This window comes from Cinclus cinclus, chromosome 17 (assembly GCF_963662255.1).
Source record: "Cinclus cinclus chromosome 17, bCinCin1.1, whole genome shotgun sequence".
NCBI lineage: Eukaryota > Metazoa > Chordata > Aves > Passeriformes > Cinclidae > Cinclus > Cinclus cinclus.
Window position 1 is genome coordinate 3,690,497 of NC_085062.1, and position 17,151 is coordinate 3,707,647.

The 17,151-nt window shown below is 50.2% G+C and overlaps 2 protein-coding genes across 2 annotated transcripts; both read right to left on the reverse strand.

Annotated features, from left to right (window-relative positions):
- Positions 1-1,561: 1,561 nt before the first annotated feature.
- TMEM116 (transmembrane protein 116) lies at positions 1,562-11,426 on the reverse strand. The gene is made up of 11 exons (XM_062504588.1): positions 11,304-11,426; positions 10,810-10,856; positions 10,619-10,682; positions 6,963-7,094; positions 4,731-4,835; positions 4,230-4,279; positions 3,679-3,762; positions 3,457-3,595; positions 2,602-2,746; positions 2,439-2,512; positions 1,562-1,762 (listed from the first exon to the last, which is right to left on the reverse strand). The coding sequence occupies exons 1-11, from the start codon at positions 11,349-11,351 to the stop codon at positions 1,562-1,564; spliced, it is 1,089 nt and encodes a 362-aa protein (XP_062360572.1). The 5' UTR covers positions 11,352-11,426.
- A 744-nt stretch (positions 11,427-12,170) lies between these two features.
- ERP29 (endoplasmic reticulum protein 29) lies at positions 12,171-16,755 on the reverse strand. The gene is made up of 3 exons (XM_062504314.1): positions 16,636-16,755; positions 15,182-15,320; positions 12,171-13,913 (listed from the first exon to the last, which is right to left on the reverse strand). The coding sequence occupies exons 1-3, from the start codon at positions 16,753-16,755 to the stop codon at positions 13,411-13,413; spliced, it is 762 nt and encodes a 253-aa protein (XP_062360298.1). The 3' UTR covers positions 12,171-13,410.
- Positions 16,756-17,151: the final 396 nt, after the last annotated feature.

Sequence of the window (17,151 nt, forward strand, 5' to 3'; positions counted from 1 at the left end):
GCTTGAGTTGGTGACAGGAACCAGACACACCCTTGTCCTGGGAGCATTCCAGGACTCAAGGTGGGACAGTTGTGAGGGCTGAGGTTCCTTTCTTGGAGGAGAATTCCCCTCTGCTTGGTGCCTTTAAGGAGTTTGGAGGGAAAGGGGTGCTGAGTGACCCTCAGAACATCCAGATTGGGAAAGGGACTGAGGGAACAATTTTCCTGGGAGCACTTAAAGCAGCCAAGCCAGCTGGGAATGCCCACGGAATGGCTCTTTCCAGCAAGAAAACTCCCCTCAAACAAACACTTCGTGACTGCTGAGCTGTCTGAGGAGCCCTAGGAATGTGCCAGCATCCACTGACAGCTCTGATGGTCCATTAGCAATCCAATCATTGTTTCCTGGGTAATCTTCCATCACTTAGGAAGCCTTAATCCCCTTTTAAACAAATTGCACCGGTTCCACAAACGGGGTCAGTCCCAGGAGGGTGCAGGAGGCTCTAAGGGATGAGACTGGGGGTGTTTCATTCCCTGTCAGTGCCAGGGCACAGATCCCATCCTCTCATTCCCAAAGGAATATTTGCCTTTGAAGTGGGGCTGGAGAAACACTGAGAGTCATCCATGCCCAACTTTGGGACTAGAGGAGGATTTGAAGGACCAGGTGAAAGAAGATGGCTGAAAACCTTGTTTTTTTTACCCTGGAGAACAGCAAAATTGAACTGTTTCACTCAGTCTCACTCTGTAGGAGAAAATAAGTCATTGACCAAACCTCCAGGGTCCTTTGTGTGACTTACCCTGAGTTTACACAGGGATGTTGTGTAAGTTAATTACACAAAGCTGGAGTATTTCCTCTTCTTGTCTAACCTGCTATGAGAAAAATTTGGGTTTGACCCAAAAAGCAAAGCTGTTGAAAAATAAAGAGTGTAAAGGTAAAGAGTTTTCAGCACAGCTTAAGATCTGGTTTATTTCCTGTAGAGTGGTGGGACCTCAGTAAATAATTCATGTCAACATCTGGAAATGCAAAGAGAGATTCAGACAAAGAAAGTCCTGCTCACCTGATTCATGAGAGATGCTCCACAGGGTCGAAGCAGCTGCTTTTTGGGAGTATTGTGGCTGAGCAGGAGTTGGCAGGAAGAAGAGAAGGAAAATGTGCAGAAATTCCAGACAGGTTGTCCTGCTTTTCAATTCTTCACTCCCTGCACTTGGTGCAAATTCTCATGGTTAGAGTGAATTAAAAGGCAGAGGTTGAAAAATACTCATTTTGTTTACTGTCAATTTGTAAAGACTTGGAGAAATAAACCAAAATAAAACATCCTCTGCCCAACCTCCAAGGAATTGGACAAGGTCTCTGAGATGTTACATGGGGTTTGCATTTCTAGGGGTATTTCCAGGAGGAGAAAGTCTGGACTAAAGATTTACCACGTTGAAAGAATCCATCAAATAAATAACTGTGTCCACTGAGCGCCTGGCTCTGCCAGCCCCGCTGAGGCTCGGGCTGTGCTGCCTGAGGGACAGTTCCATCCCCGCTCTGGATAAGGAGGAGTTGGAAGGACTCTGCCTCTCTCCTTCCAGGCAGGGCTGCATCAGAGCAGGGTGGAGGAGGAGCCCGCGGTGTCGGGCGGGCCGGCGGGGGCCGTGCTGGAGTAGAATTTTTTTTGGGAGCGCAGGAGCGGGGTCTGGGTGTCCACATCACGACGGGAGCCGCGCTTCAGGGACAGGAACACGTGCTGGGTCCAGCCGTACACCAGGCAGTTCAGGAGCCCCTGGGAAGCTGCGGTGAGAGCCTGGGAGAAAGCACAGGGGAATCAGGGATCCCAGCACTGCTCTGTGCTTCGGGATCCCGGGAAAACCTCCCCCTCCCAGCAGGATTTTATCTTCCCTGTGATGGAGAAATTGTGCTGTTAGTTTAATAAATGTTTAATTAACATATACTTAAATAGAAATGCTATGTAAATAGAGAATATATTTTAAATATATTTATATATTAAATAAATGTAATAAGTATTAATATAATAAAAATGTCTAACTTCTGCCTCAGGCACAGGAAGGAGCTGGACAAGTATTATTAAAGAATCACATTTGGAGACTTAGGGGTATAGGGAAAACTTAGAGACATGGGGGAAAAAAAAACCCAAACAATTTCTGGGGATCCTTCCTAGTCCTATTTGCTACAATTTCCATGACCACAGAATCACTGAGGTTGGAAAAGACCTCTGAGGTCACCAAGTCCAAACATCCACCCAGCACTGTGTTCACCACTAAACTGCTGGCATTTTAGGTACTGAGACCTTTTCAAGCCTGTGAAAAACACAAACCACCAAACCAAGATCTTTGCCAAGCAAAAGCACAAATCAGACTTGGGCTCACACAGCAGAGATCCTTGTCCAGCTGCATCCAGCAGGGATGTAGGGCAACAGACTCAAGGTGAGAAGGCAGGAGGCTGCAGGGGCAGACATTTACCTGCAGGATCAGCAGAGCCATGTAGATTTTGCTGGTTGTTGAAGCAGTCAATTTCAGCATTCCAAGGAGGACAGCTGTGGAAAGGGATGGATGAGAAGATGAAGTTAGCCCCACTTCTCTGGGGTTCCACAGGGGGATGCTGTGGGAGGAAATCTCTGCTCACCTGGAGCCCAGCAGCAGAAGAAAGCCACGGGGTAAAAAACCACTCGTTGTTCCACCATCTTAATCATGGCCCACTGCTGATCCCCCAGGAATCCTGTGGAGTTCATAAACCTTTTGTAGAGACTTCGGGCCTGGCTCAGGATAACCTGGGAAAGAACAGGCAAATGTTCTTGTACAGGCTGTGATCTGCTGGGTTCATCCAGGATGGATCCCAGTCTATCCAACCTTTTCATATGGCACTGAAATCCTGTGGGAGGTGTTGCTTTGTACATGGCCTTTTCTAAATTGAAGACTCTGAACTGATTTTAGAATCATTAAATTGTTTAGGCTGGAAAAGATCTCTAAGATCATGGAGTCCAACTATTAACCACCTCTTGCTGACCCATGCAGGAGGTGATCTCTTCTGCCAAGTTCCAAGCCTTTGAAATCCTGCTAAATATTTCTGGGATGGGTTGACAGAACACAGGTTCCAGATGGATTTATCTGGTGGCACAGTGATATTTTTCCTCCCCTACTACCCCTTCCAAAAGGGAAGCAGCACCACATAGTTATTCCCCTGTCCTATTTACCAAGAGTGAGCAGACAAGGAGAAATGGATTGAAAACTGAGAGCAGGGTTAGATGGGATCCTGGGAGGAAATCCTTCCAAGAACAGCTGTGGCTGCCCCATCCCTGGCAATGCCCAAGGCCAGGCTGGACAGGGCTTGGAGCAAGCTGGGACAGTGGGAAATGTCCCTGCCCATGGCAAGGAGTGACACTGGATGAGGTTAAGATGCTTTCCCACCCAAACCATCCCATGCTTCCATGCCTGCCTGGCCTCTGGTGCCATCCAAGGGCTACACAAGGACCAGCCTTACCAGGATGGCCACGAAGCTGATGAGGAAGGAGATGAGGAAGACTCCGACGCCGTAGAAATGCATCGCGCGGCAAACGGAGCCGCTCAGGCTCTGGGGCTCGTTGGGGGGCTCGGCCATCTCCGTGTGCATCAGGAGACACCTGTGGGACACAGGAAGAGCTCCTGAGCTCCTGCCCACACCCAGCAGCCCTGGGGCTGTGCCAGAGGAAGGGAGGAAGCTCACCCGTGCTTCTGGCTGAAGTTCTGGTAGCAATTACTGCTGTTGCCCAGACAAAACACTGGAACCATGAGAAGGAAAGGAATCAGGCTGAGAGGAGAAAGGACAGCAAGGCCATGGGTTATTGAACTGCTCCACTTGGGCACTGCTTGGTTTTTCTCCCATCACTACAGAGGACTTTAAAGTTGTTTTTATTGGCATTGCTCTGGAAAAGTATTTTATCAGCTTTAGCAGCATCAGGGCTTTCATTTGTGAGGGCTAACCATTGGCAAAGGGAAATCTTCTGGAAAACCACATCCAGTTAATATAGTTATTATTAACTCAGTTGAAAAAACTCTCTTCATCTGCATTCATGAGGTCACTCTGCTGTTTATGATGAACTTTACAGCTTTTTTAGCTTCAAAACAAGTAGGAAGCAGGGATCAGCACACTGCAGTTTACCAAATCCACATCCTTCTGCCAGGGAGAATAAACTCTTACCAAGTCCACACTCTCCCACCAGGGAGAATTAACTCCTCCTAAATCCACACCCTCTGCCAGGGAGAACGAAATCTTACCTTGAGAAGATCGTTGCTACTCGGCCAACACAACCTGCATAATCTACAACCTGCAAAATCCAAAAATCTTAATGAAATTATTTCTGGTCCACAGGAAGCCCCTGGTTCACAGGAAGCAGCTTCCAGGGAACATTTCAGCAGCTGAGGGTGATCTGCCCAGCCTGCTGCTCCTGAATTTCCAGATGGAATATCTGGGATACAAAGTTTGCTGTGCATAGCAAATGTCTGGGGAAGCTGGGTAGGGCAGTAAGGTTGGTGGGTTTGTTGGGAAGAGCTGCATAAGGAATGTGCCATTCTGCAGGAATACCTGGGGTATTCCCCAGCCTGGTCATAGCAGTGGTGGTGCCTCCCTGTTTAGGTGTGTGGGAGGAATTAACTGCAAGGAGAGATTTTGGTCATGGGCTGTGTGAAGTATTTGCTCAGCCTGCAATGCAGGGAGGATTTTCCTGAATGTTGTGTCCTTGTCCCTGCGTTCCCAGCCTTTACACCAGTCCCACTGACCTGGGGAGGCACTCTGAAGAGGTTCTGGTTGTATTTCACCTTGAGGTCCATGTACAGGTGCCAGGTGTAGTTGACAGTGTAGAGAAAAGAGGCCACATAGAATATCTGAGAAATAAAACCAGCATTTCAGTCCTGGAATAACAATTCCTGTAGCATGCTTAGCTCCTCCCAAATCCCATTGAACAGAGGCAGGGTGATGAAAACCTGACAAAGGTAAGGGTCTGACCACAGGGGATGTGCTCACATCCAGCTGGGAAGAGCCAGATTGGAGAGAGATTCCCACTTTAAACCACACAAAAGCAGATTCACTTTGGCCTCAGACAGGAGAACTAATGACAGCAGGACTGTCTTAGAAATAAAAATCTTTGTGACCTGGCTCATTTTTTTTTGGCTCACAGCCTGGTAGTGATGGTTTCAGAGGCACTTGGACCCTCTCAGTGCTGTGTCCATTAGGAAACACAGCACAGATGTGACATTTAGATTTGCTTCTTGCATAATGAGCTCACTACGCAGAGAATTCACGGAAACAGAAAACAATTGGATATTTCAAGGGGAATGTGAGGGCAGACATTCTCTGCCCTCAGCTTGAGTTAACATCCCAAAAACCCCTTTTCTTCCTCCATGGGAAAAAGGAGAGAAGATGGAGCACACTAAGAGTTTCATACTTGAGAAATTTCAAACTATGAGAGTTTCATATTTGATTCCAGCTTGAGAGGAGTCCAAATATCTAAAACTTCCATAAACCCCCCAAATCTTGATCAAATCTGTTTCCAAATTCATGCTTGCTCCAGGCTGCCTAAACAGACTGTGTACATGCATGTGCTGTGTTTGTCACAGGAAACACAAATTTCAGTGGCAAAGGCAAAGAGGAAGGGCTGGACAAGGGAATTTTTTTTTCTGTGGCTTTGCTATCCTTTGCCAAAAAAGATAAGGAGCACAAGCTTGCCAACCTGGTATCATCCACGGCTGGGAAATTGGTCACTAAACAAATCTGGCCTCCTTCACTGAGGTTGTGAATGCTCTTAGCTGGCTCAAGAGGCCGAGTCCAAGGGCTGCCACAGGAACATTGCAGTGACTTTCCAGCTCATTAAATGAGTTTTAATGAGGGGCTGTTGCCCTTTTCCAACTACTTCCAGAGAAGGCCAAAACAGTCCACAAGGATCGTTCTCTAGGATGCCTGGGAGAGGCTCATGAAATGTCAGTGCTGCCTTCTGGAACAGAGACCCAAATGCCACTTGTGAAGGTGCCAGCAGGAAGGGAAGGGAATTCTGCTCTCCTGAGCCCCAGCTTTAGGGCTGGGGGCAGTCCTGCAGGTCTGCCCACGAGGAGATAAAGCAGAGACACAAGAATCCCTCATTATCCCACTTGTGTGGCTCCCATTGTGCTGCCCAGCATGAGCAGAGCCTGCCAGGACATTATTAGGCCACTGGAACTGAACTGGAAGAACATGGGGGAGTTGTGCAATTACAACCACAATATCTATTCTGGATTTTATTATTGCAATCAAGGAGGAGAAGAGAAAGAGGGACAGCAAAGGGAGAAGTATTTACATTCATATCAATGGGGCTGAAAGAGGGAAAATCCAAGAAACAAAGCAATCTCCTCCTTTATGATATGGTTTGGACACTGGGCAGCTCCATCCACTGCAACATCAGTCTGTGGTGACAAATAATGGCAAAAAAAACCTGAATAAAGCAAAATATTACCCTGCTCCTAAGGTAGTGCCTTGAGACATCACAAGGATTCCAGTGTGAGCCCCTCCAAGGACCACAAACTCCACTGCTGGGCTATCCCTGCCTGTCCTCACCTCAGCACATCTGACACCTTCAGAGAAGCCCCAGGTGTTTGTGAGACACCCAGAAGCACAATGAGACTTTTATTTACTCATTCCATCAGCTTTCCAGATCCCTCCTGCTCTGCAGAATCTGCTGGTTCAACCTGTTACTGGCTCCTTCTTACGCACAAGGTGTTCCCACCTCTCAAGGGCACTGCAGGGTGTTGGGTGAGGAGGTCCTGCACTGTCACGTGCCCTGGGGGAAAGGTTGCTATGGCAAGGGCTCAGTTTGTTTTAATTTCTTCCTGAGCAAACAGCAGTGACAGCTCTTGCCAGGCACAATCCAGCTCTGCCACCCAGGCAGCCTCTGTGCTGTGGGGACTGGTGGTGGCACACACCAAAGTTAATTATGACAAATTACAAGATGAATTATGGAATGTGGTGTCAAGGCCACTCACCTGTCCCGTGGCCTGCAGGTTGTAGCAGATGAGATCTTGCTGGGAGGTGGGTGAGCTGTAGAGCAGGGCCCCAGCTAGCCAGCACATGCCCAGGAACAGATCTGAGAGGCTCAGGTAGAAAAGTGGACGCACCTGGAAAAGGGAAAAGGCTCAGCAGGTGCGAGTGGAGTCACAGCCCTCCCACACCCCCACCCAGCTGCAGGTTTACCCTGTTATCAGACATAAAGATATTTAATACAGCCTTCCAAAGGTTTTTCTGTAGGTGAGGGAGAGGAAACAGTGTCCCACTGTAAAGTTTTTTTTGAAAGACTTAATTGAGGGGAAGTGGGGCATAAGTGGCATTTTGTGGAGGGATGAGTTTACCCTCAGGGAAGCACTGGGACATTTCTGACACCAGTCAATTCATCTGCAGCAAACCCCGAGAGCTTCAATAAAAAGTCTCCTCTACTTTCACAGCCAAGCAAGTGTAACTTCAAAGAGAAGTTACCAGATGAAAACTTTTCAGCCTTTACTCCTGAATGTCATCCTTGTTTTCAGTCCTTTAAAATTCCTACACCAATGACAGCAAAAAGATTAATTGTGCTCAGACATCAATACCAGGTTATCTGGTGTTATCTGAACACTGACACCCCCCAATCTCTTCTGGTGAGACAACTCTCCTTGCAGGGAAACCCCACAAGGATTTGTGCTCTCAGGAGCTGTTCCAATGCACATTCCATACTCCAACCACCACTTCTGCCACAGGATCCAAGAGCAGCATCAAAACTTACAGAAAATATCCTAAATTAGGTTACAACTATGCAGGATGGGGCAGGTTGGCAGGGAGAAGAGAAATCATATTTTAAATAAACTCACATAGAAATCAGAACGTTTGGTAAACACAAATCCTTCCTCAGGTCTGGAATGACTCAAACATTTTTCTATGTGTTCCATGACATTTCAGCTGGTGACTACGACTGGGTTTATTTTACATGCTGGATTAATTTCCACTGAGAGCCATTAGTCTCTGCTGCATCTTGCTGGAAAGGAGTCATGTCTCCTTTAACAACAGTTTCCAGCCCATTTCCAGTTTGCACATGCTGGCCAGGACTGTAAACACTGCAGGAAAACATTTGTGCAAAATTCAGGCCAATATTTTCCTTGTTAGTGGGAGAGCACAGACTCTGGAAAAGCTGCTTAATTACCTACATCCTTAACTGAAGCTTTTGGTACCTCATTTTCAGCATGCAGTGTGGGGTTTTTCTTTCCCTACAGAAAATTATAATGCTAAACACAGCATGGAAATGTTTCAGGAGGCTTTGATCTTGTATTTATTTTCCTGGAGTTGAGTTTTTTGTGAGATTTGCCTCAATATTGTCCTGGAAGTAAATGTATGCCACCCATCATGTTTTGTTTTACTTTTTCCCATGTGCAATGAGACAGAGCTTAGGAAGATTGATAAGAGTTAAGGTAGATCTGATTGAGCCAGATTTGTCCTTAGGGCATGAAGGAGTATGAGGCATAAAGATTTGGATTTAATTTTAATTTGATCTCATCTATAAGTGTCCTTTTTTAACCAGGCTTTTCCTCGCTGGTACAGAAATGAAGTCTTGGCAGACAGGCTGGGGGCACTGTCCAGTTTGTGATCAAGGCAGGTTAAACCAAACAGCTCTAAAATAAGCAAAGAAGCCACTTTTGCAATCAAACAGGTGACCTCTTTCTCCAGCACAAGTGCCCTTGGAGCAAGGCACTGCTGCTGGGTCCAGGAGCTGTTTTGGCAGAGACCTGAATAAAGAAGTAGGTGACATAAGGATAAGTGTGGCTTGCAAAAGGGGAAAGAAAATAACCACTAGTATTTATAAAATAGAGGAAGGGACTGCAAAGATGTAATGATTTACATCCTGGCAGCTCCAGCTGCAGCACACACGTGGATTTGGCTCTGTGGCCATGGCCCAGGCATAAGCTGAGCTGAAGGTTCCTCAAATCTGTTGAGCTGAAGGCTCCTCCTTGCTTGCCATCACCTCTTCTGAATGATTTGCCTCAGGCCGAATGGTTTTATTGACCCCGTAGAGACAGAAAACAAGTTTCAAGAATGCAATATTTGATTTCTGAGGCTGGGGGCAGGAAGGGAAGTGTTTCTAAGATCCTTCTCCTCCCAGCCTCCAGATCTGTTTATTTTTAAACGTTTTGCTGTGGGTCCTCATGACTCAGGGAATAAGCTGTTTGTGGCAAGTTTTGATATGGATCTCTTCCAGCCCCTTTGTTTACAAACTTCCACTTCAGACTCGAGGCATGAGGACAAGACGATGGGGAAGTTACTGGAGATTTTTTTGCTTTTGAAACTCAGGACCAGATCTCCCCTGGCAGCACAAGAGCCTGGAAGGCTGATGCAAACCAGTCCCTCCGGCTGGCATCCAGCCCTCCTATCCGGATTTGCAGAAATAATCTGAGCAGAAACATCTGGACCTGCTGGAGCAGGAAGGGCCCATTGGTGACCTGGAGCCATGTGTGGCTCACGAGCAGCTCCCAAGCCACAGCCCCATCACATGACTGAGAGCAGAAGGGCTCCTGAGTAACCCGGCCATAGAAACCAACGGGATGAGGCTGCTGAGTCACACCAGGACACTGCCAAACCCAGCTCCACACATCTGGAGCTCTCCAGGTGCAGATATGGTAGGAGGAGGCTTTGATGTGCACCTTGAGCAGCACAAGCTCAAGCAGGTTTTCCATCCCAGTGCTAAGGTGAAGTCCCAGCCTTCGTTCTTCCCTGGGAGTGCATGGAGATCTCCACAGTTTATTCTGGATGTTCCGGGCAGAGCATTTCCAGGTTGGCTGGGAGCAAGGTCCCGCCTGTTGTAAGGGGACAGATTTGCCCTGCAAACATGGACTCGTTCTCCTTCCCACCATGTTGTCCAACAATGTGTCAGTGGCCTGCATTCCTTGCTTCTCGAGGGATAGCTCCGTGAATTCCCTTGAAGTCCCAGTCTCTGGGCTGCAGATCAAACTCACAATGTGCAAAGAACATGAAGGAAGGACAAATACAGCTGCTGCCAGCTCCACTGACTTTCTGCGTGGTCCACAGGCCAGGCTGAGCTGCAAACCCTGGACAGCAAATCTCAGCTTCACAGGGATCAGCTTGGCTCAGGAAGCCCTGGATACAAAGAGGGACTGAGTGTGGACATCCAAGCCTGGCAGGATGGGATGGAAGGCTGTGGGGTCGGTTTTAGTAGCACACCTGCCCAGAGAAACTCCTCAGAGACAGCCAAAGACCAACACCTGCAAAAGCATTTCTGCAGGGGCAGCTCCAGTTTGCACTTCAGCAGCTTTGTGCACAGCTCCTCAGCCCCTCAGGAGTTTGGCCCCACTGAGGAGGGCACACTAAGAAATCCCTGCTCCCAGGAAAGACTGGAGGACTTTTCTGGAGCAGCAGAAAGCAAGGGACTAAGGAACCTGCTTCTCCCTGCAGAAGCACAGGTTCAAGGTCAGTCCTTTCACCTCCTACCAAGACAAAGAGCCCAGTTCTTAGCAAGCCCTTTGCTTTCCAGCTATTAAACAAGGTTTAACCACATAATCCTGAGACCTGAAGCTGCTCTTAGGAGAGGGTCTGTGCCACAGGCGTGACACCCACCTGCAGGGACACCACGGTTTAGGGAAGGAGAAGGAAACTCAGACCTTACCTCAGGGGACCGCACTGCGTTTTGGAATACGGCATAGGCAATAATTGAGCTGGAACCTACAACGCTGAGAAAAAAAAGCACAGGTTAGAACACGAGTGCGTCTGCCTCGCTGGGAGACGCGAGTTCTCTTTTTTTGCTTTTCTGGGTAAAATCATCTTTGCGACAGTAACTCCGTGGGCAGCGTGTCGTACCTGAGCATGGCCATAGTGAACTGGATCCACTGGAGCGCAGAGTAGACCTGGGGAGAAGGACGGGAGGGAGCTCAAGTGACACGGCCCCAGGGTCCCGGGAGGAGCAGGCAGCACGGACCGGGGAGGAACGACAAGGATCAGGGATCGGGATAGGAGCGGGCAGTGCGGAGCAGGGGAAGATGAACTGGAGGGTCCCGGAGAAGAGCGGGCAGCAAGAACCGAGGACAGGGACCAGGGACCGCGGGGTCCCGGGGAGAGGCAGCACGGACCGGGCACTGGGGACAGCGGGGTCCCGAAGAGGAGTAAACAGCACAGACCGGGGACAGGGACCGGGGAAGGATCGTGCCGCGCTGCCGGTGCCGCCGAGCACGGATCGGCGAGCAGGGCTGGGGAAGGACCGTGAGGGGATGGAGGAGAAAAGACGCGACAGCAAGGTCCCGGGGAGGGGGCAGCCCCTGTTCCTAGGTGTCCCGATGCCGGCGGGGCTCGCTCACCTCCTGCCAGCCCCCATCCAGCCGGTCCACCTCCGCCGGCAGGGCCATGAGTACCGTACCGCCACCACCGCCGCACCGCTCCGGGGCTGCGGGCACCGCCCGCGCTCCGCCCCGGGGCCGCACCGCGCCGGGCCCCCGCCGGCGGGGCCGGCTGCGGGGAGCGCCCGGTCACAGAGAGAGGCTGAGGGGACAGGAGCCCTGGACAAACAGCGGGATTGGCGTCGCGGGGACTGGCGTACCGCGCGTCCCTCCGGGGGCAGAACTGGCCGAGCCCCGGTGGGCGGGCGGGCTCGCTTCGGTCACCGCCGGCCTGGGCTCCCCTGACGGAGCCGCCCTGAGGCGATCCCGCGGAGCCTCGGCCCTGCCCCTCCGTGGCGTCACCGGCACCGGGGGCGGGAAGGCGCTTCGAGGAGCACGAGGGCGGCGGAGGCTCTGAGGGGGCTGCTCCCCTCAGAGAGCCCGGGCACGGCTCCTTCAGGGTCCCGGGGGCTGCTCCCCTCAGAGAGCCCGGGCACGGCTCCTTCAGAGTCCCGGGGGCTGCTCCCCTCAGAGAGCCCGGGCACGGCTCCTTCAGAGTCCCGGGAGCTACTCCCTTCAGAGAGCTCGGGCACGGCTCCTTCAGAGTCCCGGGGGCTGCTCCCCTCAGAGAGCCCGGGCACGGCTCCTTCAGAGTCCCGGGGGCTGCTCCCCTCAGAGAGCCCGGGCACGGCTCCTTCAGAGTCCCGGGAGCTGCTCCCTTCAGAGAGCCCGGGCACGGCTCCTTCAGGGTCCTGGAACCTGAACAGAGCAATCACGGCCTTCCCTCTGATCACAGAATCAGCAGTAGTTTCTCTATTAAGTGGTTTAAGAAGCAGCTCTGAAGTGGACTTTTTTTTATTATAGCATTATTAATACATTTTATCTCGCAGCAACATCTGCTCCATGTACCCACCCCAAGATTCAAAAGGCAGCAAAGCTCCCACAGGAATCAGTTTTGTTTAAAGCATACTTTTAAGGTAAAACTTACAGGTGTTTCTGTTTTCAACTCTGTAATCCTGACCAGGGCTTCAGCATCTTCCAGAGGCTTCCAAATTCCACAGAGTGTGAACTGCAGTTTTGAAGACTGACCTGGGCCAGACATCTCCTTTTAAATAACACAATGAGGCTTCTAAAGACACAAATACTTCTGCTTCATCTTAGAAGACCTCATTTTCAAATATTCAGAACTACCAAACACTGAGGAGGCTTTAGTTTGACAGTGTCAACTGCTTCTGGAGGCTAGAAAAACATTTTGTTCATGAAGCTTGGACAGGTAAAACACCTCTTCAGCTGTAAGAAAGCTCATCTGAATTTACCTCTGAAAACTCGATTTTTTTGCACAAACTGGTGAGACTGAGTGTAATAGCACCTCAAGGAGACTCTGCCCTTGCTCAGAACTCACTTCACTCACTGTGTCAGGGTACCACAAAGGATTTCAGGAGAAATTTGATGAAACTGCTGCTCTGGACAGAAAATGAGGGGCAAGCTGAGAACTGTCTTCACTGCCAGCATTTGGCTGACACCCAAAGCACACAGGGACAGAAGCCATGGAAGGGGAAGACAGAAAAAGGAAGTTCTGAGTCTCTTAGTCAACAACAGGTAAGAACAAGACATAGAGCCCAAGTGGGGCAACACAAGGCGTGTGAGGGGTAGATTAACAAGCATAAAACCCAAAGATATTATGGACAGGGAAAAGTGGGGATGTAGAGGGCACCCAGTCTACCTTTTCCAGCATGTAAGATGGAATGAGAGACTGAATTTTGTTATTTGTTAGCCAAGGAACAGCTGTAAAAACCACCAGGAATGAGCTTCTAGCCAATCTAGAGCAAACATTTTTTGTTGTTGTTGTCTGCTTTAACACTGTTATTGGATAGTATTACACAATACCGGTGTCTTGCTCTTAGGTGATTTTTCCAACATTTAGAATACTGTGTTTTTAAGGAATGTCTTCCTCTTGATCTTCTAAACTGAGAATCCCAGAAGGAAATCTGCTGCCCTCTTGAAGTCAGCGGGAAATTTGCTTGCATTAAGGAGAACTGGTTAGGACTCTTGACAACGTTTCACAGCTTGTAGAGAGTTCTCCAACACATTAGAGCTCATCTTTGTCGCTATTCTTCTTCAAGAAAGAAGCGAGGATGTTGAGGCTTTTCTGGAGCTCCTCCTTCTTTCCATCACTCATCTTGTTCTTCTCAATCAGCTTTGTGATTCGGACAACTTCATTAGCAGCAAACTCCTCTCCCTGTTCCAGGATCTTGCTCATAATTTTCAAGTATTGCTCTGCTGACTTCTTCTCAGTTTCTTTTGCTTTTCCTAAATTCTCCTGCCCCTTTTTCAGGAGGGCCTGGCGATCAGATTTCTCTGTGGTGCTCATAAATTTGCTGGCCAGCACATCATACTCCTTCAGGCAGCCTGGCATCCCCAGGTAGATGCCATTACTCTTCAGCCAGCGCTGAATAGCTCCAGCCTTGATTTCACCACCATAAAGTAAAGGATTGTTAAAGTCACCATCCTGGAACAAGTAGAAAACAGGGAATTTTTCCTTGTCCAACTTGTACTTCTCTCCCAGCTCAGTGTTCAGTTTATCACCATAATCTATCAAGGGAAAACAGAACACAGAAAAGCACAGTTAATCAAAAATTCATTTAGGATTCCCTCCTACATAAATATTTGCAGCGAGTGCTTCAACATGTCCTAATAACCTGTATGCCAGGAAATCACAGAGCCAGGGAAATATCCTGAGCTGGCAGGGACCCACAAGGATCACCGAGTCCAACTTCCAACCCTGCTCAGGACATTCCAAAATCCCACCCTGTGCCTGAGAGCACTGCCCAAATACTCCCTGAGCTCTGGCAGCCTCGGGGCCCTGACCATTCTCTGGGCAGCCTGTACCAAGGAAATGCCACACACTGAAATAAAAACACCTCATAAAATATTTTGTGCAAGGCCAACCATTCAGTAGGTTTTCGAAAAAAACAAACAAACAAATAAACAAACAAGACTGTAATGGTGTTATGCTGTGGCTGTGAGAGTGTAAGACATTGGCAGGACCTTTTATATAAACCCCATCCTCCTCATGGGAAACCAATACCCTTTCTTCCTCTTATTTTCCTCTATCCATAGCTTTTATCTGATTTTACAGTTAAATAATTTTTTCCTGTCTGTGTGCAGAGAATGATTTGGTTCTGACAGCATGCCAAGCTACAAGACCTTTACTCATCTTACATAAATTATATGTATTCTTGAGGACAGAAAACCAAGACATTTCAGTTATTCTACTTAGAGTATTCCACATACATTTAGAAATACCAGAGTGGATAAAACTTCAGTTTGATAATTAAGCCCAAATTCTTAATTCAACCTACAAAGCCAGAGCACATCAGGTGACAGTGATCTATTATTCACTCTTTTTCTCTAAAATCAAGTCACAGTCACATCAAGTTAGAGCAGCCACAGTGCAACAACCCCTTGCTGTGGTGCCCCAGGGTTTACTGCATGGAATTAATCACATTAAATATTCTTTGTCTGACCAGCATTGTGGCTAAAGTGTGATTCTTGTAAGGTCTGTTCCCTGCACGTGGGACAAAAAAAAGCTTCTCTCAGCAAAGAAGAGGAAGAAAAAGCAGCAAGAATTGCTGGGGATGAGGAGGTGGCAGCAGTTCAGCAGCGTGGGCTGACTCCTCATTACCCAGCCCAGATGGATAAGCAGCTCTCCCACACACAGCCAGGCTCAACAGGGCAGGAGCTTCACTCTCACATCCATCCCTCATCCCCAGAATTGCCTCAGAACCTGCAGAAATCACACTGAAATTTATCCCCTCCTCACCAGCCCACGCTGTTTGCATGTACTCAGAGTTCCTCACCTGATATTCCCACTTCAGCCACCAGCAGATCCTCACTGGATCCTGAGCTCTCCGCCAGCTTTTTAAACTCATCTTGTTTCTCACCATAGGGATACTGTGTGTCAAACTTCACAAGGACAAACTTATGCTTTGGAATAACCTAAAACAAGAAGAAAAAGCGGAAAAGATAAAACTTGATCATTTCAGGTCTGAGCAACCTACAAGTAACCAAAAGTTGCTTTTGCTTGTCCTTTTTTTTCCCGTACAATGCGGAGATGCACAGGAGAATGGAAATTTTACATAATTATGGCCTTTCAGAAATGACTCACTGTTGTGTGGAGGAAGGACTGAGGTTTGGGTGTCTGTATTCCTGCACCAGATGATAAAGATAGTACATGGTAGGTTTGGGGGATCTGATAATGCCCGTAATTATAAGATCTGCTTATTGTAAATCTGACTGGCATCATGTCCCCCATTTCCTAGTGGGACATGAAGAGGAGAGAGGCCAAGTGTATTGTCATGCTGAAATGTCCCAGCATGAGAGCTGCACTCTTGCCTAGAGAGGAGGCACAGGGAGGCAGTGGAGATGCTGGAGGTGCTGTACTGGTTGAGGAAATGGAGAATTCACACTTTAATTGACTCCTCTGCACTTCAACCTTGCTCTGCACAAATGATGCCTTTTTTCAATTAGCTTGGCAATGGACTCTGCCACCCCTTGAGGGATTTCCCCTTCTCTGCAGGAGAAGACCTTGCAAAATCTTTTTGTTCTAGCGAACAGGTTGAGGTTGCACCACAGCTCCCCACCTACACAGCGCTCTGTCAGCTTTATTCATGTACTGCATAACATCTGGGTGCACAGGTGGTTGCAGGCTCCATCCTGGGCCTGCCGAGCAGTCAGTGTCCCGGTGGAGAGCGCACAAGGCCCTGGGAAGATGCATTCCTTGCAAAGTGATTTAGTAAAGGGGAAAAAAAAATGGTAAAAAAAAATACCAGCCTGTTGCTGTTTAATGAAAAGTGAAACCACCCAGCAGAGCAGAGCTCACGACCCGACTCTATCCCTGCACGGTCCTGCCCTCCCTCACCGGCACAGACAGCACAGCCCCGGCCCCGAGCGGCCCCGTGCTCGCCGTCCGAAGCTCGGGGGCCGGGGCGGCTGCAGCCAGACCTCCCCGCGCCGGTACCGCCGGGCCGGAACGAGCCGGGCCGAACCCCGCGGCTCGGCTCCACTTGGACCGCTCCCATTGGCTGCCGGCCGCGGCCGCCGCGCTCCCATTGGCTGCCGGCCGCGGCCGCTCCGCCAGCACCGAGCGCTCCCCGCGCCCGTGGCGGCCGCAGCGACCCCCGCGGCCCCGCCGAGCCCCCCGCGTTCCCCCCGGCCCCGGTGATGCCGCCGGCCACGGAGCACACGGCCCGGAGCGGCCCCACGCCCGGCCCCGAGCGCTCCCGCAGGCCCGCCAGCGCCCGCCGCGCTGTACCTTGTAGAAGGTGATGGTGTCGAGCGGCACGGAGCCCTTGGTGTGCAGCGTGCTGCCGCCGGGCAGCACCAGGCCGAGCAGGCAGAGCAGCAGCGAGCCGGCGGCAGGCGCCGCAGCCATGGCGGAGCGCTGAGGGAGCGGAGCTACGGGCCCACGTGACGGCGCGACGGCCGCCGCCGGGGGCTCGCCTCGCCCAGCCCCGCCCCGCCGCCCGGGGCCACCGGGGGAGCGGCAGCGCTCGGGGGCTGGCGGGGAATCCGCGCCGTGCGGGGAACGGGGAGAGCGCACAGGAGCTCCGCGTCCCCCGGGACAGCACGCCGGGCTGCTGCCGGTGCAGTAAGGGCAAGAGAGCGGCGTCCAGCGGCAATTCCACAGCAGAGGAAGGCAGCGAAAGGGGAGAAGGCAGGATCGGGCCGTGCGGGGCAGCAGGGAGAGAAGCCGAAAGTGTGCGTGTCTGTCCAGGTGGGCACTGCCACAGCCCTCTCAAATAGAGATTTTTGTACTGCCAGGCCGCAG

Coding starts and splice junctions, on each gene's coding strand:
- TMEM116 (XM_062504588.1), bottom strand. CDS start 11,351: ATGGCCCTGCCGGCGGAGGTGGACCGGCTGGATGGGGGCTGGCAGGAG. Junction 10,683..10,809: donor TTCACTATGGCCATGCTCAG/GTACGACACGCT, acceptor TTTTTTTCTCAG/CGTTGTAGGTTCCAGCTCAA. Junction 1,763..2,438: donor TGGCTCTGCTGATCCTGCAG/GTAAATGTCTGC, acceptor GCTTTCTCCCAG/GCTCTCACCGCAGCTTCCCA.
- ERP29 (XM_062504314.1), bottom strand. CDS start 16,755: ATGGCTGCGGCGCCTGCCGCCGGCTCGCTGCTGCTCTGCCTGCTCGGC. Junction 15,321..16,635: donor ACACCATCACCTTCTACAAG/GTACAGCGCGGC, acceptor TTCTTGTTTTAG/GTTATTCCAAAGCATAAGTT. Junction 13,914..15,181: donor GGCTGAAGTGGGAATATCAG/GTGAGGAACTCT, acceptor TTCCCTTGATAG/ATTATGGTGATAAACTGAAC.